Raw genomic sequence first — 23,559 nt, 5'->3', positions numbered from 1 at the left:
AATCCGCCCGCTTGCCAGCCAAGCCCAAGCATCTTGTCTTCTTAGCGGAGGACACAAGTAAAACAATGCCGCCAGCACCCTTCGCTTTTCTTAGCGGTGTCTGGCGCCGCCCTTCCTTCCACTCCGCCATCCTACTTCAACTATGCTCCTCCGCCCCCGTCATCCTAGACGTAGCGCGACTTTTTCATCATGAACGTTGAGCGGAGCGTTTTCTCCTGGGCCCAGACTAAATAGACGATCAGACGATCAGACCCAGGCGGAACGGAGTAATTTGCCAGGATGAGCGCCTCCTCCACCCTGGCTATCCTGGGGGAACGCTTTGTGGACTTGCCGAAACAGGTGGCTGGTGGATCTTGTGAGTGATGTCTTTTCAAATCTTCTAGATTACTTTTTGCTCACATCGCACTAGCACATTCCGTTCTCAACCCATACATCTACGACCCTTCAATCCCACTGGCCGTCATCGGCGCCATCATCTTCTCACTGATCTTTTCACTGTCCATCTACCAGTATCTCCGCCACCGATCATGGTTCTTCTGGGCTGCCATCGTCGGCGTAATCATGCTGGCACTCGGCCACATCTGCCGTCTCGTCTCCGCCCTAGATGAGAACAAGAATCTTCCGTTCCTCATCTCCTGGATCATGATTCTCCTCGCACCATCCTTCTTGGCTGCTGCGTGCTATACAGCCTTCAGCAGAGTCGTCTGGTTCTCATGCCCTACGCATGGTCTCAAGTTCAAAGTGCTATGGTGTTTCCCCCGCTGGATCACACCAACATTTGTCGTCTTCGACCTCTTATCCTTCCTCATCCAACTCGTCGGAGCCAGCCAGATCTCGCGCCAATACGCCAACGACGCATCTCCATCACGCTCCATCGAGTCCTCAGAGCGCAAAGCCCTACCCGGCCGCGTGATCCTGATCCTCGGGCTCGTCATGCAGATGACATGTTTCGTATCCTTCAGCATCATCTCCGTGCGCTACTTCTACATCAGCCGACACTGGCGCGCCTTCGACCTCGGCGACCTAAAGCTCTGGCGCAAGCTCTCCTACACCATCAACGTATCCTCCATCCTCATCGCCCTCCGCGCTATCTACCGCACCATGGAGATTCCCCATGATAAAAACTACGGCCTCAAGTACCTCCAGAGCCACGAGTGGTGCTTCTGGGTCTTCGACGCACTTCCCATTCTCACCGTCTTGGTCGTCTTTGCCGCGTGGCATCCTGGCCATTACCTGCCCAGGAGCTACACTGGACTTGCGCTTGATAAGGGCCGCGCTGTGAAGGAGAAGGATGAGATTACCTCGATGATTGGGACGGGCGCGCAGGATGTGGAGATTAGAGATTTCAAGCCTGGAGATTTTCAGGGCGGGAGTATCGATGCTAGAGTGTGAATAACTGGATGATGATGTTGGTGATGGAGTGTGATTATACGTGGCGATTTGCGCTTTTTTGTCTTGTTTGTTTGTTGATACCATTGCATTTAGCGGGCTGGGCGTCTTTTTTTTAAAGGAGGGTCGGGATACTCACGTCAATTCTGTCATGCATGCTGATATGATACGAATTCTACCGCTGTATCACAATCTCGAATATTGTCCCGATTGCCTGCCACTATGTTCCACCACAGACGGCGTACCATACGTTCTCGACTTGCAGCTAGTCTCACGCAGCACAAAGTCGATATCGTGCAAATAAACAGCGTCTCCATCATCGAAAGTCTACTTGACAAGAATCAAGATTTACAAGCCCACCTCCAAGTACACTGATGCATGTATATACCAACAGATTGATATGCTAGGTAGTCAAAACGACCATTACAAGCAATCTACACACAAAGCCGTCCATCCATCCATCCATCTACCAAGCGCACCAGGTCTCTGACCGAAAGAAAAAAGTGGGGGGAAGGGGGTGGGGGTATAGTGAAGTAAGCTCTTCGCAACAAAAGAGAGAAAAGAGATGTTGAATTACAAAATAGTGCTCTAACAAACCAATGCTCAAAAATTCAAAACAAACACAAGAAAAGAGGGGGTATATCGTCCATCGGTCCATCAGTCCATCGGTCCATCCAACCATCACCTTCAAAAAGCGCTTTTCGCAGATCCATCTCACTCTCACTCTCTCGCTCTCACCCCAAACAGCCCCTCCAAAAAAGAAAAAAAAGAAGACACACCTTCCTCCCACCTACGCGCCCGCATTCCGCAGTCTCTCCATCGTCCTCCGCTTCGCCACCGTACGCAAATCCCCACTACTCTTCTGCCCGGTAATCGCCGTCCAATCCTCCCAATCACTCGCCATTTCCGTGAGCACATTACCCATAACATTCGCCGACGCCATAAGCCCATGCTGCTCGCCCTCCAGAATCCGAACCTCACATTTGCGCATCAACTTGCCGAGCCAGCGGACATTATCAGCAGGGACGCGGGAGTCCTTGCTGCCATGGTGGATGACGACGGGGCGGTTGATGTCCTCGTAGCGGAAGCCGATAGGTTGCTTTGTTTCGAGGCAGACGATGAGGTCGGTGGCTGGGTTTGCGTTTGCGGTTGCGCGGTCCCAGATGGCGAAGGTGAGGCGCTCGTCGAAGGCGCGTTGGCGGTCTTGCTCTGCGAGGGAGAGGGCTTCGCGCGCTTCGTCGAAGGTGGCGCATGTTGGGCTTGCGGCGGCGAGGGAGAGGGATGTGGCGTTTGGGAGGACTTGGTCCATGAGGAGCATTGAGTTTCGCTGCGTGTCTTTTAGGGAGGGGCGCTGGGGAGGGGCTTGTGCTGGGACTGCTTGGGGGCCGATGGGGCGACGCTTTATCTTGGAGGAGTTCTTGGGTCCTGTGCGTTGGAGGCTGGCGCTTGTGGAGCTGAGGAAGGTGGAGTTGGCGATTTTGAGGAGCGAGGGAGGGAGCGTTCGGAGGAAGCGTTGGGAGCGGGGGAGTTGTTGCGTTGGGGGTGAGTCCTGGCTCATGCCAATGGGCGCCATTTGGGATGGGGGAATCCAGGGTGCTAGTAGGTGCACTCGTCCACGAATATGCTGGGGCATTCGCAACGAAGTAGCCAGAGCATATACCGCGCCTGCCGAGTGCGCGAGTAGAGAGAACTTGGTGATCTTCAAAGCCTGGCAAATCACAAGGACATCATCTAGAGAGCGTCAGTTGGTCGTCTGTGGAATGTTCAGTGCTTGCTACTCACCAGGCCAGCTGAGGGGAGTGCCATTGGGATCTGCTTGACTTCCTCCAATACCAGGACGCTCTGGTGTAATAAGGCGCAACTTCAACGTGAAAGCAAGCTGGTCGTAAAAAGCCATGACGAATCTCGTCAAACCCATACCTACACAGACAAAAATAGCGAACCCCTCAGGATCTCCAACTTCCGAAAACGAGATGATCCTCCCAGTTTGCGGATGTCGAATCTTCTGTGACAGACGCGGCGCATTGAGAAATTTATTCACGTCAATGTCAACGGAGTCAATGCTGTCAGGGCGCTCTTGAGGGGCCGGACGTGAAGGTTTCTGGACAGGCGCTACTGCTTCCTGTGCATCAATCCTACCATTGTGCTCCTTTTCCACTTTTGCCGGTAAATCTGGATGCGACCACCGCTGTTTCTTTAGCCCACGGCGCTGCTGGAGCTGTACGACGTTCGATGCTGACAAGCTGGCATTGAGCGTCTGGGGCCGGGATGATATGTCTTCACTGGTAGAACGGAGCGACGGAAGTCTTTCGCTAGCAGTGTCACTGGTGATACTTGAGGAGTGTCTGTGTCGAGTAGGTGCACCTATAGACGTCGCAATATTCACTTTGCGCCCAACTGCTGACCTCCCACCGACTGCGACAAACGAATTGGATCGTTGCATTGTACCACGACTGGAGATCGTATTCCTAGTTGAGCCCATGCTGATGCTTGGGGGTGCAGGCGAAATCGGACGAAGAGACTCTGCGCGATGAGATTCTGCGCGATAAGACTCTGCGCGGTACGACTCGACGACAGGAGACGAGGGTGCTGATCCTGCAAGGCTTTGGAGAGCGAGAGTATAGTTGATGGGAAGCGAATTGAAATCGTCGCCATCGTTCACCGTCAGGCTCCTATGCCGCGCATGGCGCCATGACGATTTCTGGTCCAGGGCTTGGGGCTCCACGCTGCGAGTGCCTTTTCTGTCTGGCGGCGAGTCGGTCATTGCTCTCCCCGTATTAATTCCAAGAATCTTGTGTGCTTTGGTGGAGCTCTGCACTCGCGGTTCTGAGGCGCTCGAGTTGGTCGAGGTGGGCGAGCAGTCCGGGCTGGAAGAGGCTGGGACGTGGGTTACATAACTAGACGCCTCTGCGTTGCTGTCTTCTGGGAGCTTCCCAGCTAGCTTGTCCCTGAGCAACTTTTGTTGCCGCAGCTGCCGAATTCTCTTGGCGACATCGCTTTCCTCCTGCTCCAGCTCCTCGAGGATCTTCTCTTTCATGACCGACTCGGAATCCATCGTATCGCTCTCTTGTCGAAGTGGAGGTCGAGGTGGGGCAGTGGCGGTGTTGTGTCGCTCGCGCTCGCGCTCACTGCGCTTGCTAGCCTGGCTCTTTTTGCCCTTCTTAGTAGGACTCCCAGAATGATGCAGGGACGAGCGGCGGGCGGGGATCAGGCCTTTTTCGGCCGGACTCTCGCCGCCGGGGCCGTCGACCAGATTGATGCGGATGCGGCGCGGGCTGTCGCCCCTGCTCGGATACCACTGGGCGAGTCTGGAGGGCTCGGCAAGCGGCGGCAGTGGGTCCTCCTTAGCGTGGGGCTCTTCCTTGATCGTGTCCTCGTAGGGGAACAGGTGCGCCGTCTTGCGCGGGGACGTGGGCGAGGCGAGGTCGTCGGGCGGGTGGGCAGAGGCGCGCTTGCGGTCCGTCTCCTTCTGCTTGAGCTGCTCACGTGAGCTCATGTACATCAGGCTGCGGCCCTTGAGGCTGCGCTTGCTCTCGGCCGACGACCGGTTGCTGCCGGCGGAGGGCTGGCGCTGTATGCCCGCCTCAACGCTGACGTTGCCGATGCTGCAGGCGGAGCGGTTCGAGTGGGCGGAGTGGATGGACGCGGAGCTGCTGGCGCTGCGCTTGATGTAGCTGGTGAGCGAGTGGGGCCGCTCCGTCTTCCTGGGCGCGGTGAGGGCCGACCTGCCCGAGGGCGGCTTCGAGGTGCGCACGACGGGCGGCTCGCAGGCGTCGTCGTCGTCGTCGTCGCCGTCGTCGGGGTAGCGCTGGTTCTGCTCTCTCAGGGCGTCGTACAGGGCCGTGTGGTCGGGCGCAGGCCCATGGTGGCCCGGGTGCGAGGGGAAGCGCGAGAAGGTGTGCAGGCCGGGGCTCGCGGGCAGCGACACACTCGTGCTGTTGCCGTAGCCGACGGCCAGATTCTCAAAGTGATTGTGGGCGGGCAGGGCAATGGCCGACAGCTGGTCGATGAGTGACGAGATGACCTCGGGCGAGGCGGCCTGGGTGCGGGCATATGTCGACGGCGGCCTCTTGGGGCTCTTGATGGGCGCTGGTAGCGAGCTGCGCTTCCGTAATCGCGTCGTCGCAGCGCCCGGCGAGGTGCCACGGTCGGCGGGCACGTAGCTTGCCCATGCCTGCGCTTCCTGCGCTGTCGGGACGTCCATGGTGAAGCTGCCCGTCAACCATCAGTGCCCGGCGGGAGACGTCGAGCGTCAGGGAGACAGCGGCTAGTCGCGTAGGCAAGAGATCCGCCCGTCGTTAATCAATCGCTCGTCCCATAGGGGGGGGCCGCAGCCCTGTCAAATGCACTGTCAGGGATGGCGCAAGCGAGAATATGTCCTGCTAACCGGGAGTGGCAAGCCTCTGCAGATCAGCGCGCACACCTAAAGACGAGCATGAAGATGGACGGTTCTCATTCGCGGTCGCTATGTAATAAGAAGACACACACAGAACAACTCGTCTTCACTTGCCATCTGCATGTGCCAAGCCTATTCGCAATCTCTCAGCATTCATCTCCGTCTTGGGTCCTGTCTTGTCTGACCACCACTATGCGGCACACCCCAGCTGCCGGCTACCGAGAGCCCTGCAGCAAGAAATACGGTACGAACTGCACGGACTGCAGACGAGCGGCTCCTCAAGCAGATCTCCAGGATGCCTCATCACGACGATGGCATCTCATCCTCGTCGAGTTGGGCGTCTTGAAGGGTCTTCATTGTCGTTTCCATCGTTCCGACGCATGACACTCGCTTAGATCTCCCGACCGGAGATTTTGACAGCTGTCCAATCAGCTGGTAGAGGCGTGAATCTAGCCAGGATGCTGTTCAGCCTCGTCCTTTTCCACTTGCACCTCATTAGAATTGAGAGTTCGGCGAGAAATCACGGGAGCATCGATACCTCGAGCTCGCATAGCATGGCTGTCAGGCACGACGTCCGCCAAGCGCTGCTCTTGGCTCCGCAGGTTGTTTCGCAGTGTTGAGAAGTTGCATTACATTTTAATATCGATGGACCCTTTTTCAACTTAAGACCCTTGCAGACGATCCCTCATAATCTCTTTTTCTCAATCGTCATGTCTCATTGCGCAATTTGTATTTCCATCTTCTCTTCAGCGCTACATTCTCCACGCATGTTTTGGTCGCTTTTGGAAGTACAAGGTTGACCATGGAATTGACATTCTAAAGACTAATAATTTGGTATCTGGCTAAATTGACAGGTAGCACACACACACACATCCAGCCAGCCTCTAAATGACCTAAGCTCTACCAGGAGGAAGCAGATGATCTGTATCTCAGCCTGGTACTTCAGTACGCTACTCAATTGGCACACCTGCTAACCATCGACCACCAAAAAAAGCCGCTAAACCGACTTATATATCACAGACGACTACCAAACAAATACTCACCGTCGCATCAAGTCAGAACCACTTTCGTACTCCCCGCGGCCCCAAAACAGCAATCAAGAATAATCCAGATTCCGCACTACGTCATACCCTATCGCAACACCAAACGCCCATCACCACTCCAAACCCTCAAAAGCAAAGACGCCCCACAACCCCCCTCCATCACGCACCTCATCGCGGAAACACCTAGCCACCCCTAAAAATGTCTCTCTCCGCCCTCCTAGCCCCCATCTCCCTCCCCCTAGCCTCCATCCTCGCAATCCCCATATTCAGCTCCTGGTCCAGCACGCTAAACCTCCTCTTCCTCTCCCTAACCTGGACAACAATCGCCGCCAGCTACTCGCCGCTGCAGTTAGAATTCTTCGCGCCCCTAGTCCTCCGCCTAACACTATACGTCATTCCCTCGCTACTATGCCTAGCCTTCGACACAGCGATGCCGAGCCTCGCGCTGGAGATCAAGACGCACGGCTTGCCGCAGCGGAATGCGAATAAAGGCGGCATCAGGACGGTGGCGCTGTGGAGTTTTGTCAATGTGCTGCTGGGCGTGGGCGTGCAGGCGGGTGTGGAGTGGGGTGTTACGTCTGGGCTTGGGATGAGGAGTTTGCTTGTTATCAAGGGGAGTCGGTGGACGTTTAATCATTTGCCGAATCCGTGGATGGTGGGGAAACATGCTGTTGTTGCGCTTTTGGCGCGGAATGTACGTCCCCCTAGAATCATTATGTGAGGATCGAGCTGATGTGGTGTAGATCCTGCAGTACTATATCCACACGCATGTCCTGCACGCGCCGACGCCAAATACCCTCTCGCGCTGGCATAAGTCCTGGCACCATAGTATCCGCACGCCTTACTCCCTCGCGGCAAACTACGATCACCCCGTCTGTCACTTGCTGCACCGCTTCCTGCCCCTCTACCTTCCCGCCATAGCACTCCGCATGCACATCCTGACCTACCTGGCGCTGACGGCGCTCTTCAGTCTCGAGGAGACGCTGGTGTATTCTGGGTACAGCGTATTACCGTCGACCATCATGCTACGAGGCATGGCGCGCCGCACAGATGCGCATATGATGAGCGAGGGACAGGGGAACTTTGGACCTACGGGTGTGTTGGACTGGTGGCACGGGACGACCTTGGGGAAGGATGTCATTGAGGATTTAAGGGTTGAGGCCGAGAAGCATGATGTGAAGGATAGGGCAGGGAGTACAGTGAGTGGCGTGGCAGGGAAGATCAAGGATAGAGTTGGAAATGGGAGTGGAAGGGGAAAGAAGTAGACTGGTAAACGCATTGAACAGAACATCGCACGAGATTAGAGGGTAGATATCGTTATTGGTGGATGAGATGAGTATCTGACGTCAGGACTAGCGTTGGCGTTCTTAGGGTTGGTGGTTTGATGGTTCGGTACACGGATCGCATGTCTAATGTTCTGACACCCAAAGAAATACAAGTCGTCTTAGCTTCCGTGGTTGAGTTTGGCCACGGTCCATCGGAGAGTTGAAGACTTGCTTGTTATTCTATATTCATGCATCAGTATTTGGTACCACCCGCTTATGCTCCATAAAACGCCCAAGTGTGACATCACGGAAGCCAAAGCCAGCAGTTCACTTTTGGACCGTTTCGGATTCGCGTGCTCGTTACAAGTCTTTTAGAAAATGCAAATCGGACCTTCTGTGAAAAAAAGGTTGGCTGCCGTGCCGTCGCGGTTGTGATTCCCTGCTGTACGGCCGCAGCATGTCCATGTCATCTGTCACCCCATGCACTGAACGCCAAATGCCCCCGCCATCGACCCCACGTTTAGAAGACCATCTGGTGTGGCCTGTCTGAGCTGCGAAGGCTGAAGCTGGCGCCGAGGTAGTCGGCAAGGTGAGCCTCCTTCTTGATGGTGGCCAAGAGAGCCTTGTCGACAGCCTTCTGGTCCTCCACACGGTCCTTGGCGGTCTCCTTCTTCTGTGGCAATTGTCAGTACTGCTTCGCGACGCTGCTGCCAGATGCACTGACCTCAGGCTTCTCGCCCTGCTTGAAGAAAGAGTCCTCTCCAGGCTTGCGGGAGGCCTTGTCCTTGGTGAAGTAGCCGTCTTCGCTGGCCTTCTTCAGGACATCCTCGTCTACACCCTCGACGTTCACCTTGGTCGAAGTAGCAATGACGTATCGGGCGTTTACTCGTCGCAGAGGAACGCCGTTGACTTTGAAAGGACCGGTGACGAGGAGCACGCCCTGGGGGAGGTGCTTGAGGAGGACGACACGCTTGCCGCGGAAACGACCAGCGAGGAGGATAACGACGGATCCGGGCTCGAGGGATGCACGGGGCTTCGCCGGGCGGAGAGTCTTACGGGTCTTGGGTCGCAGTTAGTGGGAGCTCCAATTGATGCGTCTTCGGCCAGGGACATCATTCTCGGTCGCTGCACCGTCTTTGACAGGCGTGGAGTCAACCACAGCTCCGTCGTCTTCCTCTTCCATGACCCATCCTCGCTGTCGCAAATGAACGTACCTTCTTGGGGACGGCGACGTCCGTAGCAGGGTAGTACTTGCTCGCCTTCTGCGACGCATGCGGTATTGACCGCTCGCCCTTGGAGAACTTCTGGGTCGTGGGTTTGGTGTCCGCCATTTCGATTCGCTGTTGTCGTCAGTTGCCCTGGAGTTGTCTTCGTCAAAAGCACCGATATTGACTTGTGTGGGAGCCCGGCCTTAGCGCGGCATCCAGCCAAGCCGGACATCGGCTCATCTGTTTATCCGGTCCTATCACCACAGCCATCGCGACAGATTTTGGTCAAGGAAGAAAGCGTATTGGAAGGTATTGTTGTTTGTGCAGACCGAAAGTGGACGAGTTCTTGAGGAATATATATGCGACCATAAAGCAGTCAACGACTTATCTTCTCTCATACACCGCGCTCTACCGACCCGACTACCTGTTCAACAAGCACTCCATGTTAAGTCTGACAGAGGATGTAAGTGTAATACAGATGATATTTATAATATATGGTAAGATTGTTTGCAAAGCCGCACCAAAGTCCAGGATCACTCTTAGGAAAGGAATAATTTTGACATCAACTACAGCCCTCACCATCCCGTCCTTAGTGAGTTTCTGTCCATTCGTATACAGCGACCAGCGCAACGAGCCACCCATGCATCAGCTCTTTTTTCGTCAAGATTTTCTCAATGAGTTTTCGGTCCTGTGTTAGGTCTGGTGAGGCGCCGTCAAGCTTCTGTACTCTTTGCATCACAAATTGTGTCTCCTCAATCCTGTGTTTCCTCTTCTCGGTCATACGCTTCGTCCTGATGTAGATGATACACCGTCCACCTTGTGTGCTTATTGTACCATGCGCTTCGCCTCTGCGATACTCTTTGTGAGGTCTCCTGGCTCGGAGGGCGCGGGTCGTTAACCTTGATCACTGCAATCATAGTCTCCTCACTGCCTTCAGTTTCGCTTTTCTCGACGGATTGCTGAGTACGAAGAGACGACCCAAAAGAATTACTATTTAGTTGTCACATTACTGGTTAGATCAAGGTCTGAAATCGTATTGTTTGTTGTTCATATTGTGACTGCTAAAAAACTTGAAAAGCCTCAAAGGAGAAAGGCAGTGGGCGACGCTTGTGAGAGCTTGGCGGCTAGGTAGTTGCCCTGTGCTGATGTTACGTGATCCCGCATCAACACCATTCGAACAAGCTCCACAAGCTACTCTTGCCTCCTACCACACACAACAAACATGTCGATTCAGCCGCTGATCACTTTCAAGGCGGGCCAGTGCGAGCTTACCGTATGCAATTCTCGAATGCATGGTACAGCAACCAAGCTGACCTCTACAGGCTAAGAACGGTACTCAGCAGACGGTTAAACCTATCAGGACGCCCGGATATGTCTACCTCTACCAGGGCGAAGATGGTCTGTTTGCGACATGACATGTCTCTTACCCCGCTCACACGTACCAGAGTTCGTCCACTTCTGCTGGCGACCCCGCGAAGCGTCCCTCGAGGAATCGGAGCTAGACCTCATCATGATCCCTGGTGATGGCGCCTTCCAACCCTACACCGGCAAAGACTCCGTCGAAGACTCCGAGAACGTGCAGTCGCCTACCGATGGTCGTATCTTCGTCCTCAAGTTCACCTCCAGTTCACAGCGCTACCTCTTCTGGTTACAATCCAAGTCGCAGCACCCGAGAGGCGACGCGAGCTGGTTCAGCGAGCGCGACCAGAAAGTCGGACAAATTGTGGATCTGCTGCTGAGTGGAGAAGAGATCGATGTCCAGGGCGAGCTCGCAAGCGTCCAGAACCCTGCTTCTGGTGGCGACGATGATGACGAGATGATGGAGGATGCAGATGATTCGACTAGCCGAGATCGCAGTAGCAGTACCGGAGGTGCGGGGGCTGGTGCCACAGGCGGTGACATCAGAGAAGAGGGCGCAGGGTCACGAGAAGGCGGCGCTGATGGAGGTCGAGCGTAGGTTCTGTTTATTTGTATCACAACGGCGTCGTGGCGCGGTCAACATTCTAGGAAGAGCCCAGGTGGCTACAGATGATGATTATGCGAGCTCACCAAGGCACCACGACATGTATTATCACGGTAGGCGTTTGGGAGCAGAGATGTATCAGACTGACACAGGGGCGTAAGCCGCGCATTGTAACATTAGACAAAAAAACGTTTCCATTTCAAACCACCCACTCGCCACGCCACGGCGCCTAATTTTTGCGTTGTCTTTTTTCTCTTTATCATTCACGCGGTCTCTGAACGCATGGCTGACCCTCGAGCAGAGCGGCAGACACGGATGTCTCCTCCATCGTGCAGAACTTCATGAACTCCCTGAAGGGCAGTGGTGGTAGCGGCAGTGGTGGCGACAGCGGGAGTTCTCAATCTAGAGGCGAATTCGCAACTCTTCTCGACCTGTTATGGCCTACACACACGCTACCGACCATCGAAAAAGCCCCGGACTCCATCATCGATGCCCTCTGCGCACAATTACCTACAACGCCCTTCCTCATCGAAGCTGAAGTCGAAGACATCGACCAGATTGACCCCAACTCCGAAACCGCGCAGATGGCTATGCAGACGCTGGATCAAGACCAAAAACGAGAAGTGTTGAAAAACATCCTTCGCGCACCGCAGTTGCGTGCGGCGCTCGGGAGTCTGACGGAAGCGCTACAGACAGGTGCTCTGCCGACTGTTAGCCAGGGGCTCCAGATCGATGTTGCCAATGGTGGATACATGAGGGGTGGGGGCATGCCGTTGGGCGGTGGGGAGGCAATCAAAGCGTTTTTGGAGGGCGTCAAGAAGACTGCAGAGAAGGAGAAGAAAGGGGATGATGAGATGGACATGAGCTGAACGGTGATCCAAAAGAGCGGGATGAAACGCATGATATGATATCTGCCTATTATATGCATGAGTGGTACACTAGTTGAGTGTACATAACGAAGCAGATGCATAATGAAAAGGTCAACGTACATTCATTCAACCATTCTCTTATCACATCTTGTTGTCATGGTCTTCATCAATCTGCCGCCATCAAGCTGTCGCTTGGTCCATCAATCGCGACACATTCACTTCATCAAAATCTCCAATCCAGGTCGTCCTCCCCTCTGAGTTCATCCACCCACGAATCAACCACCACCCCTACACCCCTCAAGTCGACCACGCAACCACATCCCCCTTCCCAGCCCTCACAACAATCCCAACCTCTCCCTCACCCCCTCAATCCCACTTAACCTCTCCAAATCCTCCATCCCATCCATCGGATGCCCATGCCGATAATTATCCATCCACGCACTCCGCATACCCTCCCACTCAGGCTGCATATAGCAGCCCAGGCACGGGAACCGCGACCGCGGAAGGAAGCGCGGGGGAAACACGTAGGGGCAGAAATTCGGCACTGGTGTGACGGGGCTAGGTGGTTGGTTAGAGAAGGCGGTTGGTGAAGTGGGACCTGATGTTGAGGGGGAGGAGGATGTCGAGTAACGAGATGGCAGGGTATGTTGGCTGTTCATGTTCGTGTTTGTCGTGGAGAAGGTAGGTGAAAGAGCGTGTTGGCTCGGGATGTTGAATCGGAATGCTGGGGCGCGCGGCTCGTTGGGCGTGGCTGCGCTTGGGTTGACGGTACGTAGGGGGGAGCGCTGCGCTGGCGAGTTGGTCCCGACATTTTGCTTTGCTGATGGCGCGATTGATGAAACGACGGAGTTTGAGCGTGAGATGGTTGCTGGGCTGGCGGTGTCTTGTGCGTGTGGGCAGGGTGTTGTGCATATGTCTTTTGAGTGGCCGCAGGCGTAGACTTGGATGAGTTCGTTGCACATGACTGATCGGGCTGTTGCGTCCGGCGTTTTGGTGGTGTTGTGCGTGCGATGAGATTTGGTGATATAGGAAAAGGTGGGGCGAGGGAGAGGAGATGTGGTGGTGAAAGAGACGTCTTGAAACAATGCTCATTGAAGACAACAATAGTGAATCAGCCACGCTGTTCGCGACACATCAAGCCAGTGATTGACGTAGAGTGCATGATCATGATCGTCTGCTTGCCTACCTTACTTTTTGTTTGCTTTCCATTCTCGAGTAAACGACCAAAACAGGTGGAACAGAGCAAACGGACATCGAGAGACACAGAGTTGAAGGGTTCAGAACCTTTTTGGTTCTAACCTTGATTGTGTATTACACACAGTAGAACAGAATATGGCCAGTCATCCGCGCAGCTTTTCCCATGCTACGAAACTACCGCCGTCAACTCCTAACCACCAAATACCTGGGGTTGTAAGACAATCCAAGCTCGATACGTTCTCTAATAACTCCTTCCGAACAGTACCCATGCCTTAGCGGGAGTAGTGCAGTCAGGATTGATGCACTTTGTGTTGCCATCAATGCCCTCAGGCTGTTCAAAGGGAATACACAAGCTCTTGGCTCCCATGGCAGGGGCTTGCTTGTCTTCTGCGACACCATCGCCCAACGCCTTCTTCGCGCTCTTATCTTTGACCTCGTCTTCGCACTTGTCACCTTCGCAGTGAGGGACGAGGACAACATTCTTGCCATTCAGGGTAGGAACGAAGTCGTCCCAGTTAGTGAGTTGCACACGGTGCTGCTTGTATTTCTTATTGGCACGGTCGAACATATCTTTCTGGATCTTCTCCAAAAGTTGGGGGATCTCTTGCTTGAGGTCGTCAACACTGATAGTTCCACGAGCGGCGTCCTTGTCGTCGATGTCACGGCGCGATGTAGTGACAACACCCTTCTCAGCATCCTTGGGACCAAACTCAAGGCGTAGAGGAATACCCTTGAGCTCCCAGTCGTTGAACTTCCAGCCAGGAGAGTAGCCTTCCCGATAGTCGGTCTCCACACGTACTCCTACTTCAAGCAAGTCGTCCGAAATCTTCTTGACTTTGCTGTACAGATCCTCCTTGGCCTCAGCAGACATCCTGTCATCTTGTTAGCTCTAGAAATTTTCACATGGAACTTTCATCTTACTTTGCGGTTACTCCGACCGGAATGAGAATGACCTGAACTTCAGCGACTCTAGGAGGAATGACCAGACCCCGGTTGTCTCCGTGTGTCAGGATCATGACACCAATGGATCGCGTGGTAAGACCCCATGAGTTCTGCCAGACGTGAACATGCTCTGATTTGCCGGCCTCCTTTGCAGTGGGATCCTCGACAGTGATGTTGAACATTTTCGAGAAATGCTGCCCAAGCATATGAGATGTAGCCGCCTGAATTCCTCGACCGGTGGCAGGGATGAAGCCCTCGATCGTCGTAGTGTAATCTGCTCCAGGGAATTTCTCGTTGACGGTCTTCGTACCCTTAACAACGGGGACAGCAAGCAGATCTTGGTATACTTGAGAGTACCATTCCAGAATTTGTAAGACTTCCTCGTCGGCTTCCTTCTTGGTAAGATGGGCGGTGTGACCTTCCTGCCACAAGAACTCGCGAGATCTGATGAAGGGCATGGGGTCTACACAAATGTCAAACAAGATCTGGCAACAGTACAATCCATGAGCTTACGCTTGAACTCCCATCGAACAACGTTGTTCCACTGGTTCAATTTCAGGGGCAGATCGCGATGTGACTGGATCTTGCGGGCGAAGTAAGGGTACATGGCAGTCTCAGATGTGGGGCGCACCGCGACGGGCTTCTCCAAATCAGACTTTCCACCTTTGGTCACCCATGCGACTTCAGCAGCAAACCCCTCGACGTGCTCCTTCTCTCGCTCCAGGTTATCTGCGCTGATGAAGATGGGAAAGTACGCGTTGCGGACCTTGAGAGTCTTGATCTGAGAGTCGAACCATGCTTTGATCTGTTCCCAGATGGCGTACGAAGAGGGCTCGAGGATATAGCTGGCTGCACTTTAGCAAGAGTGATGTAAACGGCTTGGTTTGGCTTACCAGCCGGCGACCTAGGGAAATGTTTAGTCAAATGCATCGTGAAAGCATCGAGATTGGCTTACGTCGTAGTATGAGATCATCTGCCCCTTGGTGATGACTTGCTGATACCATTCTCCCAAATCAGCCTCTTTCGCAACATCGATACCAATCAGAGCAGCTCCCTCGATCTAAGTTCGTGTCAACATCCTGCCCAACTCTCATCTACCCCGTATGTCTGACCTTCTTCTTTTGTTGCTGCGGCTTCTTTTCCTTGGGAGCCTTTTTGGGGGCGCCGTCCTTCTTGCTCTTCTGCGTCTCGGATATCTTGAGATCCTTCATTTTCCCGTCGGCGGCGGAGGCTTCAGCCATGGTGAAAGTGATGCCAAAAGCAAATACACAGATGTACTTTAGATAACTGAGAGCTAATGTTAGTGCGCAAACCAAGAACAGTTTGAGAATAGTTTGAATCGTAAATGCGTCCTTCTCGTGTGACAAAGCGTTGTGTTCCTTCAACACGAAAATAGTTTCGCGAACGAGGTTTGAGATAGCCATCTTGGAGACATTTGGTGGGGTAGCGGGGTAGGGGAGAGGGGCATATTTACCTGCGATTGAGGAGTCAGTGGGCTGAGTCAAAGTTGATGTGGTGTCACCAAGAGGGCGGTGCAGCGTACCTGGTAATCAGCGAAGGGCGGTGGCTGTATCGGGCACAAAGTAAACAGTCACAGAGCTTCGAATAGTGTTGCTGGTGGGGCCGAGTCATTCGCAGCAAGGGTCGCATTTTAGCGCCGTCACGTCGGAGCTGGTGCTTCCGTTCGCCGGCGTACTCTGAATTTCTGCGAAGAAACACGCCCAAACACAGCAATAAACAGCTACACCACGACGACATGGCAGGCATCTTCGAGCAGTCGCGCAACGGCGGAACTCTGTGTAAGCTCCCCCAGCTGGAACGCGAGACACACGCTAACGGGCTGCAGTCCTTGGCGGAAACAAAATCAGCGGGCAGGACATCCGCGACCAGAACGTCCTCGCGACACAGGCAATCGCCAATGTGATCAAGTCGTCGTTCGGGCCCTCGGGCCTGGACAAGATGATGGTGGACGACATCGGTGACGTTACCGTAACCAACGACGGCGCGACTATTCTCAGTCTGCTCGACATCGAACACCCCGCAGGCAAAATTCTCGTCGATTTGGCACAGCAACAGGACAAGGAGGTCGGAGACGGCACAACATCGGTTGTCATAATAGCAGCTGAGCTGTTGCGAAGGGCAAACGAACTTATGAAGAACAAGATTCACCCCACTACCATCATCACAGGCTACAGGCTGGCACTGAGGGAGGCGGTCAAGTACATGAACGAGAACATCAGCACAAAGGTTGACACCTTGGGTCGCGAGTCCCTGATCAACATTGCCAAGACGTCCATGTCTAGCAAGATCATCGGGTCCGACTCTGACTTCTTCGCCAACATGGTCGTAGATGGCATGTTGGCCGTCAAGGCGGCCAACAACAAGAACGAAGTCAAGTACCCGGTCAAAGCAGTCAACATCCTCAAGGCACACGGTCAGAGCGTAACTCAGTCAATGTTGGTCAAGGGATACGCCCTGAACTGCACAGTCGCCTCGCAAGCCATGAAGACACGCATCACGGACGCCAAGATCGCTTGTTTGGATATCAACCTGCAGAAGGAGCGAATGAAGCTGGGCGTGCACATCACCATCGACGACCCGGAGCAGCTGGAGAAGATCCGGGAACGAGAAGCCGGAATCGTCACCGAACGCATCGAGATGATTCTCAAGGCCGGTGCCAACGTCGTTTTCACAACAAAGGGCATTGACGACCTGTGTCTGAAACACTTCATCGAGAGGGGCGCGATGGCGGTGCGAAGGTGCAAGAAGGAGGACTTACGAAGAATAGCAAAGGCTACTGGAGCAACATTGGTCAGCACATTGTCCGACCTGAACGGTGATGAGAAGTTCGAGGCTTCAAATCTTGGTCAAGCGGAAGAAGTGTCCCAAGAGCGAATCTCGGATGACGAGTGCATACTGGTTAAGGGCACCAAGGCCCATTCATCTGCATCAATCATTCTGCGAGGAGCCAACGATTACGCCTTGGACGAGATGGAGCGATCGGTGCACGACTCCCTATCAGCCGTTAAGCGTGCTCTCGAGAGTGGACGTATTGTCCCTGGTGGAGGCGCTGTCGAGACCGCTCTGCACATCTACCTGGAGGAGTGGGCAACATCGGTGGTATGTATTCCGCTGTGTGGACTTCATCCCCTGTCCAGATTACCATTCATTCAGCTCAGTCGAGCCTAACACTACACAGGGCTCTCGTGAACAGCTAGCAATAGCCGCCTTCGCACAGTCTCTACTCGCTATCCCCAAGACCCTCGCCATCAACGCCGCTAAGGACGCCACTGAACTTGTCGCCAACCTGCGCTCACGACACGCCCTCTCACAACGCACAGTAAACCCGTCAGACCCAACTTCGCAAGACGCCAAGCAGCTCGCCAAGTCCAAGAACTACAAGAACTACGGTCTGGATCTTGCAAACGGCAAGGTACACGATTGCCTGAAGGCGGGTGTCCTAGAGCCGAGTATGAGCAAGGTCAAGCAGCTGAAATCTGCTGTGGAAGCCTGTGTGGCGATCATGCGCATCGACACGCTGATCAAGCTTGATCCCGAGGAGAGGGGTGGTGGAGAGGATGATGGGCACGGACATTAGATGATTGACGAGGTCACGACCTGCTGAGTAGCAAAGAGAGGATATAACGACAACGTTGTAATGCAAACTCGACGTCACGAATCATGAATATGGATCCCTGAAAATATGCATGCAGTTGCAGATCTTCGTGAGACAAGATCGTTGGGTATATCACTAACCTATCTAGCTTTTTGAAAGGGGATACATTTTTCTAAGAAGATTCCTCTTGTCATACCATACATGGCCCTGTTCCTCACCACCCAATACTCAATTTTTAGCCTTCAGATCTTCATGTTTGTTCTTCCACATCGCTGCCTTTTCTGTCACTTACTCAAGCCCTACCCTAAGGTTCTCCCAGCCTACTCTTGCTTGGTTTCCTCAACCTTCATCTACTCTCCGTACTTGGTCCTCTGTTCCTCCAGCGCAGCCTTCAGTTTCTCACAATTGGCGCAATCCATGCTGACCCGCATCTGATACTGGTCTCGACTCTGCTTCAACTGGTTCTTAGTGCTTGCAAGAAGTTCCTGCAACTCCTCAACTTTCATCTGCGAGGCACGTGGCACAAGCACGCTGTCATCCTCTTCTTCCTCCGAGTTCTTATCGGCGATGTCCGTAGTGCCCACGGAATTCTGGGCAACCAGTGCCTGAGAATAAGCCACCGCAGCCTTCCGAAAAGCCATGGGAAAGTTGTATGTAGCTGCATCCATATACCCATCATAACCGCCCGTCATGATACAGTACCGCGCAAAAGCCTCGAATTCGTCGGACATCTCGAGTGTAGCAAGCCGCTGAGGCAAGAGATTCGGCCACAGACAGGCAAACGGCTCGTTGAGTTTGACTTGGGCTGGCGTGGAGGGGTTTCCGCTGTACTCTAACAGTTTTAGACGGCCGGTTGAGGGGTCGATTGCGGCGTACATGGGCCACCAGAAGTTGTATCTGCCGATTTGGAGGTGTGGAAGGTTGTTGATGAGCTTGATGGTGTAGGTTGTGGGTTCGGGTAGTCGGTGGAAGGCGTGGAGGAATTCTCTTGCGGCGAAGAGCTTGAGCTCGCCGTAGCTGCTGATGGGCATGTTTGTGGGTGGTGTTGAGGTGTTGTTTGACTAAGTGTTGTTGGGTTTCGGTGTGGATAGATGGATTTTGACAGAGAAGGTCAGCTTGTTTTATACTATTTCTTCGGTTAGGCACTGAAACTCTGACAATAGGCGGGACATGGGTGCGTAAAGACAAGGCACTGAAGAGCGAGACTGAGTTCGAGACTTGTGACTTTTCGAGGTAATGTCTCGTAGTTCAAAAGTGTTTCTCTTAGATAAAGCAGGTTGATCGAGCATGGCCAGTTCAGCAGACTGAGACGGCGTGAAACTGATTCATTGGAACTAAGTTGATGTCTATCACTGCTCCCGACCTCCACGTGGATGTATATTCTTCCCAGATCTGGATTAATGCTATATACATTTTGCTATGATGCGTCGTCCCTTTGAAGTGTTGAACCGCCGGGAAATATGCGGGGAGTTGAACGTTCCAATATTTCGACGGTGAGTTGGCGTTTATCCGACACATGTGCTGACTGGTGTAATTATTCGTATGGCTAGTCATTGTGGGCTCCTTTTGGTAATACGAGTACGTGTTGCTGTCTTTGGCGGATCGGAATGTCTGTTAACATAAACTCTGTCCTCGGTATCATATCCATCGATAGCGGTTAAGTATTCAAGCCTCACAAAACAAAGCAACCCAAGACCAAAGACGGTCTCCACGGATTAGATGACAAATGAAGCAAAATCTTTTTGAGACTATTTGTGTGATTTGTAGTCTACGGTGACATGCGCCATGGGTAATCGTCATGTTCACGTGTTCATGTGTACTTGCTTATTGAGCAAACCAATGTTCTGTAGTTTCCGTTTCCAACCACAGGAAAATTCATCCAAGGATGATTCAGCACCCTTGCAACCGATCACCAGTCACCATACTCCTGCTCGTCCGTCGCAACACGAACAACATCCCTCAGCTTCTCATACTTTTGCTTCCAGGTTGCGACCTCGTTTCGAGACTCCTTGAGGGCAGTCTCGAGAGACTCGGACTGCGCAAAGATATCCGTCAGCTTCAGGCGCAAGCCATCGTCTTTTGTCCCCAAATCACTCACCTTCCTGAGGAGATCTTGTATCTCTTGCGTCTCGTTCTGACCACCGGACTTGTAGCTGGTCCTGAAGGCTTCGAAGTCTGCATTTAGACGTTCGATGCGGTCTTGCAACTGTGACGTATAAGCAAGGGTAGATCCAGCAAAGTTTCTCCTTGTAGACTCACCACATCGACTTGACGATTCTCTGAAGTTAAGTTAGCTTTTGATTCTGATATCTTTAGTCGGAGAGATTACCAAGCTTGTCAATGTCTGCCTCCTCGATCACAATCGTGCCCTCAGGCTCCTTGATTCCTAGCATGGCCTTCTTCGCATTCACGCCCTTCACGACATCTGCGCAAGCTTTCTCCAGAAGCGACAGGACATCTTCGTTGCTGCAACACCAATACCTATCTTTTTCGAACACTTGGAGGTCTCCAGGAAAGCCGTTTGCTATGAAACAGTATCGAAGGAAGACGCTCATCCTGAGGAAACGTTCTCCATAATGCTCATCATCTGTGTCGGTGGCCATCCGAATCCAGGAAAATGGCTCATGGAAGCGGATACTCGTGTAGATTCTACTGGAAAAATACGCGCCATCCCGTGAAGATGAGAAGTGGAGCTCGCCCCTGAGTAAAGTCGCGTAAACGGACGTGTAGTTCTCGTTCACCAGATTAAGATGCGCTCCGGGAGCTTCGCCGACTAGTAGAGAACATCTCGACGGATCATCCGCTCGAGCATGGCACTCGTAGATGCTCGCCGGAGGCAGCTTCGCGAAGTACTCGGGGAAGTGTTCTTCGGCATAAGTCTTGAGCTCGTCGTAGGTAGTGGCCGCCATCGTGAAGCGCGGGGTACTAGTCGAGGGTGTGCTTGGGTGATGAGCAGGTCGTCGCATGAGTGAGAGGGCAAAGGAAGAAAAGGCAAGACAATTTATAAAGAAAGGACGGCCTTCACGCTGTGACCGTTGTCGCTTATCGGAATAACCAAGGGCCGGTTGATTGCTCACTTTCACTCTCACATTCACTACGGGAGTCCATCTGGTTTTTGACATGTTCGATCTGCTCGCACACAGATGTTTTCTAGGATACAGAATCTAGCGGATATCCTGACCATAAGCTTGAGCCAAATCTGCTTTAACTACCCAAGAGGTCATGGGCATCGTATGGTCATGATATCTATCCTACACGCATATCCCCCCACCAAGCTCATCGACCAGAACCTCCCGTCAGAACTGCCTTCCAAGCGCTTCCTCCATCATCTTCCTCAGTCCTTCGTACTTGTCCTTCCAGGTTGTTGCCTCTTCTTGTGCAATCTTCACCTCTTCGCGTGTACTCTTTGTCTCCTCCTGCGCACTCTTTGCCATAGCCTCAGACTCAGTAAGCTTGTTGACTCCCAACTGAACCTCAAGCTCAGAAACAGCTAGTCTACCCTCTAGATCCTGCACTTGGTGTTGAAGTTGCTCTTTCTCGTCTTCGTGGACTTCCTTGATTGCAGACATCTGGGAGGTGAGTCCGGCCCGGAACTCTGTATATGCCTGGTCCAAGTGCTGGAGTTGGTCCTTGTAGGGCGATGCCTGGAGTCCGTCGTCCTCGTCGGAGTTTGCCGCATCGGTGCCTGGGGTATTGGCCGTGTTGCCGGAATCTTCTACCAAGGGTCAGTTATCTGGAGGTTCAGCTATATCAACTGATACTTACCATCGATCGCGCCACCGTCGTTCATCGTCACATCCAGAGTCTCGCTGATCATGGCGCCGGAAGGTGCAGCCTTCCTGGCCAAGCCCCATGCGATATCTCGGCAAGCGCCTGGAAAGTCGGCTTTGAAGGTCTCAAGCTCAACTTCCAGAGCGTTCCTTCGTCCTCTCGCTAGGAAGAGATAACGAACGAGTGCCTCAAACCTTCCCAGGGTATCTTTGCTATATGCCATGGTGATCCAACAGTATGGCTCATGGAATGTGACGTTGTCATCCTTAATAATTGTACCGAAGCCGAGAGACTGGTGCAATCCATGGTCGGCTGGGCGCAGATGAACACGATCAGGGCTGATCCAGGCGTAGATGGCAATGTCACTGTCGACAATGTTGCCCACGACGAGAGACGGAGAATGTACGTTCCTACGAAGTCCTGGCCCGTGAGTGTAAGTATCAACAAGTTCAAGGCCCCTGTAGTTGTCCAGTTTCGCAAAATCGTCCGCAAACTCCGATTTTGCCCACCGATTGATTGAAATGAGGTCACTCATGGTGAGCGCGAGACGGGGTTGATGAATGTGTAAGCGATCGAACAAGTGACGCGGTGGAGAGGTATAAGTAGTAGTGGGGTAGAAGACGACGACAAAGTAAAAGGTGCAACAGGTGAGCGTAATCCAGCTTGGCAAACACTTTCACTTTTACTTTCACTTCGCCGCCTTTCCCAATCTAGAGATACGATGAGCTCAGAATGAGAATGAAACAAATCATCATACAACTTGGGTTCGAACATTGGACACTGGACAGAGTGGTTGCGTTCTCCAGACACTTCAGTTCGTTTGCTCCAATTTGTTACCTTCGCCAGGAGGCTTCTTCGCAACCCCAAAATTATTGTCGTCGTCCTCATACGTCTTGGTCTTCGCCCTAGAAGATTCGACCTCCCTTTCCCATTTTCTCTCATCAATCGGGACCTGCTTCTCGTCTACATATTCCCAAATCCCCCAATGACTCCTCCTCAACGTCGTGACCTCAACAATAAATTTCGCCTCGTGCACTTCTGACATTTACCCTTCACCAGCAGTTCTTGAATGCTGAATCACAGCTGTTTTCGGGGTCCCCCCTTCTTTCTCACATAGTATGCAGTGAGTGAGTGGGTGGATGCATGTGTAGTCCAACCCTATTCCCCGTTTCCAAAGTCCCGTAGCGCGAAAATGAAAGCGTATAAAAGGTGAGGTGGGAAGTGAGTGGGTATCCCATGATCCGCTGCGAGGTGACCTGGAAGCACGGGCCAAGATTTAAGTCAATTAAATTACGTTGTTGTGTCGGCATATCGGCGTTAAGCCCTGCCTCACGAACTTCAAATTCGAGATTTGTAACTAAAACACCGACTCACCGATGCTGAGTCTTGTTCTAATTAGTCCACAGTCGGTCCGTGCTCCAGGTCACCTCGCAGCGGATCATGGGATATGCATCTCTACAAAACTGTAGAGATGGAACGCGAGAAGACATGCAGGCGGACGTGCAAGCAGACGATTCTACCAAAGTGGAAGGTGGAAAGAGCGGATTCAGTTTGAAATAGGGACGAGAACAAGATTAAGGATAAAATGTACATAGAAGCTGCGGCTTTCCAGATCATCAGCCCAGCGATGCCGCCACGTTTAGTTAAAGTTGAAACGACAATCTCAATCTCACAATCACCAACGCACAAAAGTCCATGCTGAGAATTCCTCAAGGTATTATTCGTAGTGCAGAAACATCTACAGTCATTCCCGTATCATTCCATTCCATTCCATTCCATTTCCCATCCGGGCCCACGTCCCATCATCTCAATCCCGACCATCAATCGCATCCGAAGGAGTAGAAAGAAACGCCCCATGAGACTGAACAAACCCCCCCTCCCAGACAAGGCTCAAGTATAA

At 53.0% G+C, this 23,559-nt stretch overlaps 11 protein-coding genes across 11 annotated transcripts; 4 read left to right on the top strand and 7 right to left on the bottom strand.

Moving 5' to 3' along the window:
• Nucleotides 1-22: 22 nt before the first annotated feature.
• Nucleotides 23-1,573, top strand: P153DRAFT_340500 (uncharacterized protein). The gene is made up of 2 exons (XM_033665875.1): nt 23-355; nt 410-1,573. The coding sequence occupies exons 1-2, from the start codon at nt 280-282 to the stop codon at nt 1,390-1,392; spliced, it is 1,059 nt and encodes a 352-aa protein (XP_033523932.1). The 5' UTR covers nt 23-279; the 3' UTR covers nt 1,393-1,573.
• Nucleotides 1,574-1,683: 110 nt separating this feature from the next.
• On the bottom strand, nt 1,684-5,638 carry P153DRAFT_431477 (alpha/beta-hydrolase). Its single transcript, XM_033672907.1, has 2 exons — nt 3,172-5,638; nt 1,684-3,120 (listed from the first exon to the last, which is right to left on the bottom strand). Exons 1-2 carry the CDS (start codon nt 5,591-5,593, stop codon nt 2,180-2,182), a joined length of 3,363 nt encoding a protein of 1,120 aa, XP_033523931.1. The 5' UTR covers nt 5,594-5,638; the 3' UTR covers nt 1,684-2,179.
• Nucleotides 5,639-7,108: 1,470 nt separating this feature from the next.
• Nucleotides 7,109-8,093, top strand: P153DRAFT_263613 (uncharacterized protein; the record flags this gene model as incomplete). The annotated part of the gene is made up of 2 exons (XM_033662849.1): nt 7,109-7,522; nt 7,572-8,093. Coding segments are annotated over 2 exons (936 nt in total), but the record flags the coding sequence as incomplete, so codon positions are not given.
• A 520-nt stretch (nt 8,094-8,613) lies between these two features.
• On the bottom strand, nt 8,614-9,424 carry P153DRAFT_357099 (60S ribosomal protein-like protein L6; the record flags this gene model as incomplete). The annotated part of the gene is made up of 3 exons (XM_033666701.1): nt 8,614-8,766; nt 8,818-9,153; nt 9,308-9,424. 3 exons carry the CDS (start codon nt 9,422-9,424, stop codon nt 8,614-8,616), a joined length of 606 nt encoding a protein of 201 aa, XP_033523929.1.
• Nucleotides 9,425-10,523: 1,099 nt separating this feature from the next.
• P153DRAFT_396799 (uncharacterized protein) lies at nt 10,524-12,291 on the top strand (the record flags this gene model as incomplete). Its single annotated transcript, XM_033671509.1, has 4 exons — nt 10,524-10,574; nt 10,624-10,699; nt 10,747-11,254; nt 11,566-12,291. 4 exons carry the CDS (start codon nt 10,524-10,526, stop codon nt 12,131-12,133), a joined length of 1,203 nt encoding a protein of 400 aa, XP_033523928.1. The 3' UTR covers nt 12,134-12,291.
• Nucleotides 12,292-12,468: 177 nt separating this feature from the next.
• P153DRAFT_431474 (uncharacterized protein) lies at nt 12,469-13,095 on the bottom strand (the record flags this gene model as incomplete). Its single annotated transcript, XM_033672906.1, has 1 exon — nt 12,469-13,095. The coding sequence occupies one exon, from the start codon at nt 13,093-13,095 to the stop codon at nt 12,469-12,471; it is 627 nt and encodes a 208-aa protein (XP_033523927.1).
• A 155-nt stretch (nt 13,096-13,250) lies between these two features.
• On the bottom strand, nt 13,251-15,559 carry P153DRAFT_366926 (prolyl-tRNA synthetase). Its single transcript, XM_033668158.1, has 6 exons — nt 15,385-15,559; nt 15,228-15,332; nt 15,166-15,176; nt 14,786-15,117; nt 14,252-14,735; nt 13,251-14,202 (listed from the first exon to the last, which is right to left on the bottom strand). Exons 1-6 carry the CDS (start codon nt 15,511-15,513, stop codon nt 13,572-13,574), a joined length of 1,692 nt encoding a protein of 563 aa, XP_033523926.1. The 5' UTR covers nt 15,514-15,559; the 3' UTR covers nt 13,251-13,571.
• Nucleotides 15,560-15,992: 433 nt separating this feature from the next.
• Nucleotides 15,993-18,133, top strand: P153DRAFT_366925 (T-complex protein 1 subunit alpha). The gene is made up of 3 exons (XM_033668157.1): nt 15,993-16,071; nt 16,119-17,392; nt 17,472-18,133. The coding sequence occupies exons 1-3, from the start codon at nt 16,029-16,031 to the stop codon at nt 17,868-17,870; spliced, it is 1,716 nt and encodes a 571-aa protein (XP_033523925.1). The 5' UTR covers nt 15,993-16,028; the 3' UTR covers nt 17,871-18,133.
• Nucleotides 18,134-18,183: 50 nt separating this feature from the next.
• Nucleotides 18,184-18,941, bottom strand: P153DRAFT_431471 (uncharacterized protein). Its single transcript, XM_033672905.1, has one exon. The coding sequence runs from the start codon at nt 18,917-18,919 to the stop codon at nt 18,239-18,241; it is 681 nt and encodes a 226-aa protein (XP_033523924.1). The 5' UTR covers nt 18,920-18,941; the 3' UTR covers nt 18,184-18,238.
• An 856-nt stretch (nt 18,942-19,797) lies between these two features.
• On the bottom strand, nt 19,798-20,845 carry P153DRAFT_396794 (uncharacterized protein; the record flags this gene model as incomplete). Its single annotated transcript, XM_033671508.1, has 3 exons — nt 20,218-20,845; nt 20,148-20,167; nt 19,798-20,094 (listed from the first exon to the last, which is right to left on the bottom strand). Exons 1-3 carry the CDS (start codon nt 20,795-20,797, stop codon nt 19,798-19,800), a joined length of 897 nt encoding a protein of 298 aa, XP_033523923.1. The 5' UTR covers nt 20,798-20,845.
• Nucleotides 20,846-21,097: 252 nt separating this feature from the next.
• Nucleotides 21,098-22,376, bottom strand: P153DRAFT_21290 (uncharacterized protein). The gene is made up of 2 exons (XM_033662576.1): nt 21,654-22,376; nt 21,098-21,603 (listed from the first exon to the last, which is right to left on the bottom strand). The coding sequence occupies exons 1-2, from the start codon at nt 22,192-22,194 to the stop codon at nt 21,185-21,187; spliced, it is 960 nt and encodes a 319-aa protein (XP_033523922.1). The 5' UTR covers nt 22,195-22,376; the 3' UTR covers nt 21,098-21,184.
• Nucleotides 22,377-23,559: the final 1,183 nt, after the last annotated feature.

Source organism: Dothidotthia symphoricarpi (genome assembly GCF_010015815.1).
Source record: "Dothidotthia symphoricarpi CBS 119687 unplaced genomic scaffold P153scaffold_10, whole genome shotgun sequence".
Lineage (NCBI taxonomy): Eukaryota > Fungi > Ascomycota > Dothideomycetes > Pleosporales > Dothidotthiaceae > Dothidotthia > Dothidotthia symphoricarpi.
The sequence above is the reverse complement of the archived record's forward strand: the minus strand, read 5'-3'. Positions and strand labels throughout refer to the sequence as shown.

Excerpts from the sequence above, each read along its gene's own strand:
- P153DRAFT_340500 (XM_033665875.1), top strand. The coding sequence starts at position 280 with ATGAGCGCCTCCTCCACCCTGGCTATCCTGGGGGAACGCTTTGTGGAC. Across the intron at positions 356-409 it reads ACAGGTGGCTGGTGGATCTT|CACATTCCGTTCTCAACCCA; the intron begins GTGAGTGATGTC and ends ACATCGCACTAG.
- P153DRAFT_431477 (XM_033672907.1), bottom strand. The coding sequence starts at position 5,593 with ATGGACGTCCCGACAGCGCAGGAAGCGCAGGCATGGGCAAGCTACGTG. Across the intron at positions 3,121-3,171 it reads CACTCCCCTCAGCTGGCCTG|ATGATGTCCTTGTGATTTGC; the intron begins GTGAGTAGCAAG and ends GACGCTCTCTAG.
- P153DRAFT_366926 (XM_033668158.1), bottom strand. The coding sequence starts at position 15,513 with ATGGCTGAAGCCTCCGCCGCCGACGGGAAAATGAAGGATCTCAAGATA. Across the intron at positions 14,736-14,785 it reads TGTTCGATGGGAGTTCAAGC|ACCCCATGCCCTTCATCAGA; the intron begins GTAAGCTCATGG and ends ACATTTGTGTAG. Across the intron at positions 14,203-14,251 it reads CCGGTCGGAGTAACCGCAAA|GATGTCTGCTGAGGCCAAGG; the intron begins GTAAGATGAAAG and ends ACAAGATGACAG.
- P153DRAFT_366925 (XM_033668157.1), top strand. The coding sequence starts at position 16,029 with ATGGCAGGCATCTTCGAGCAGTCGCGCAACGGCGGAACTCTGT. Across the intron at positions 16,072-16,118 it reads GCGCAACGGCGGAACTCTGT|TCCTTGGCGGAAACAAAATC; the intron begins GTAAGCTCCCCC and ends AACGGGCTGCAG. Across the intron at positions 17,393-17,471 it reads AGGAGTGGGCAACATCGGTG|GGCTCTCGTGAACAGCTAGC; the intron begins GTATGTATTCCG and ends AACACTACACAG.
- P153DRAFT_431471 (XM_033672905.1), bottom strand. The coding sequence starts at position 18,919 with ATGCCCATCAGCAGCTACGGCGAGCTCAAGCTCTTCGCCGCAAGAGAA.
- P153DRAFT_21290 (XM_033662576.1), bottom strand. The coding sequence starts at position 22,194 with ATGAGTGACCTCATTTCAATCAATCGGTGGGCAAAATCGGAGTTTGCG. Across the intron at positions 21,604-21,653 it reads CGACGGTGGCGCGATCGATG|AAGATTCCGGCAACACGGCC; the intron begins GTAAGTATCAGT and ends GACCCTTGGTAG.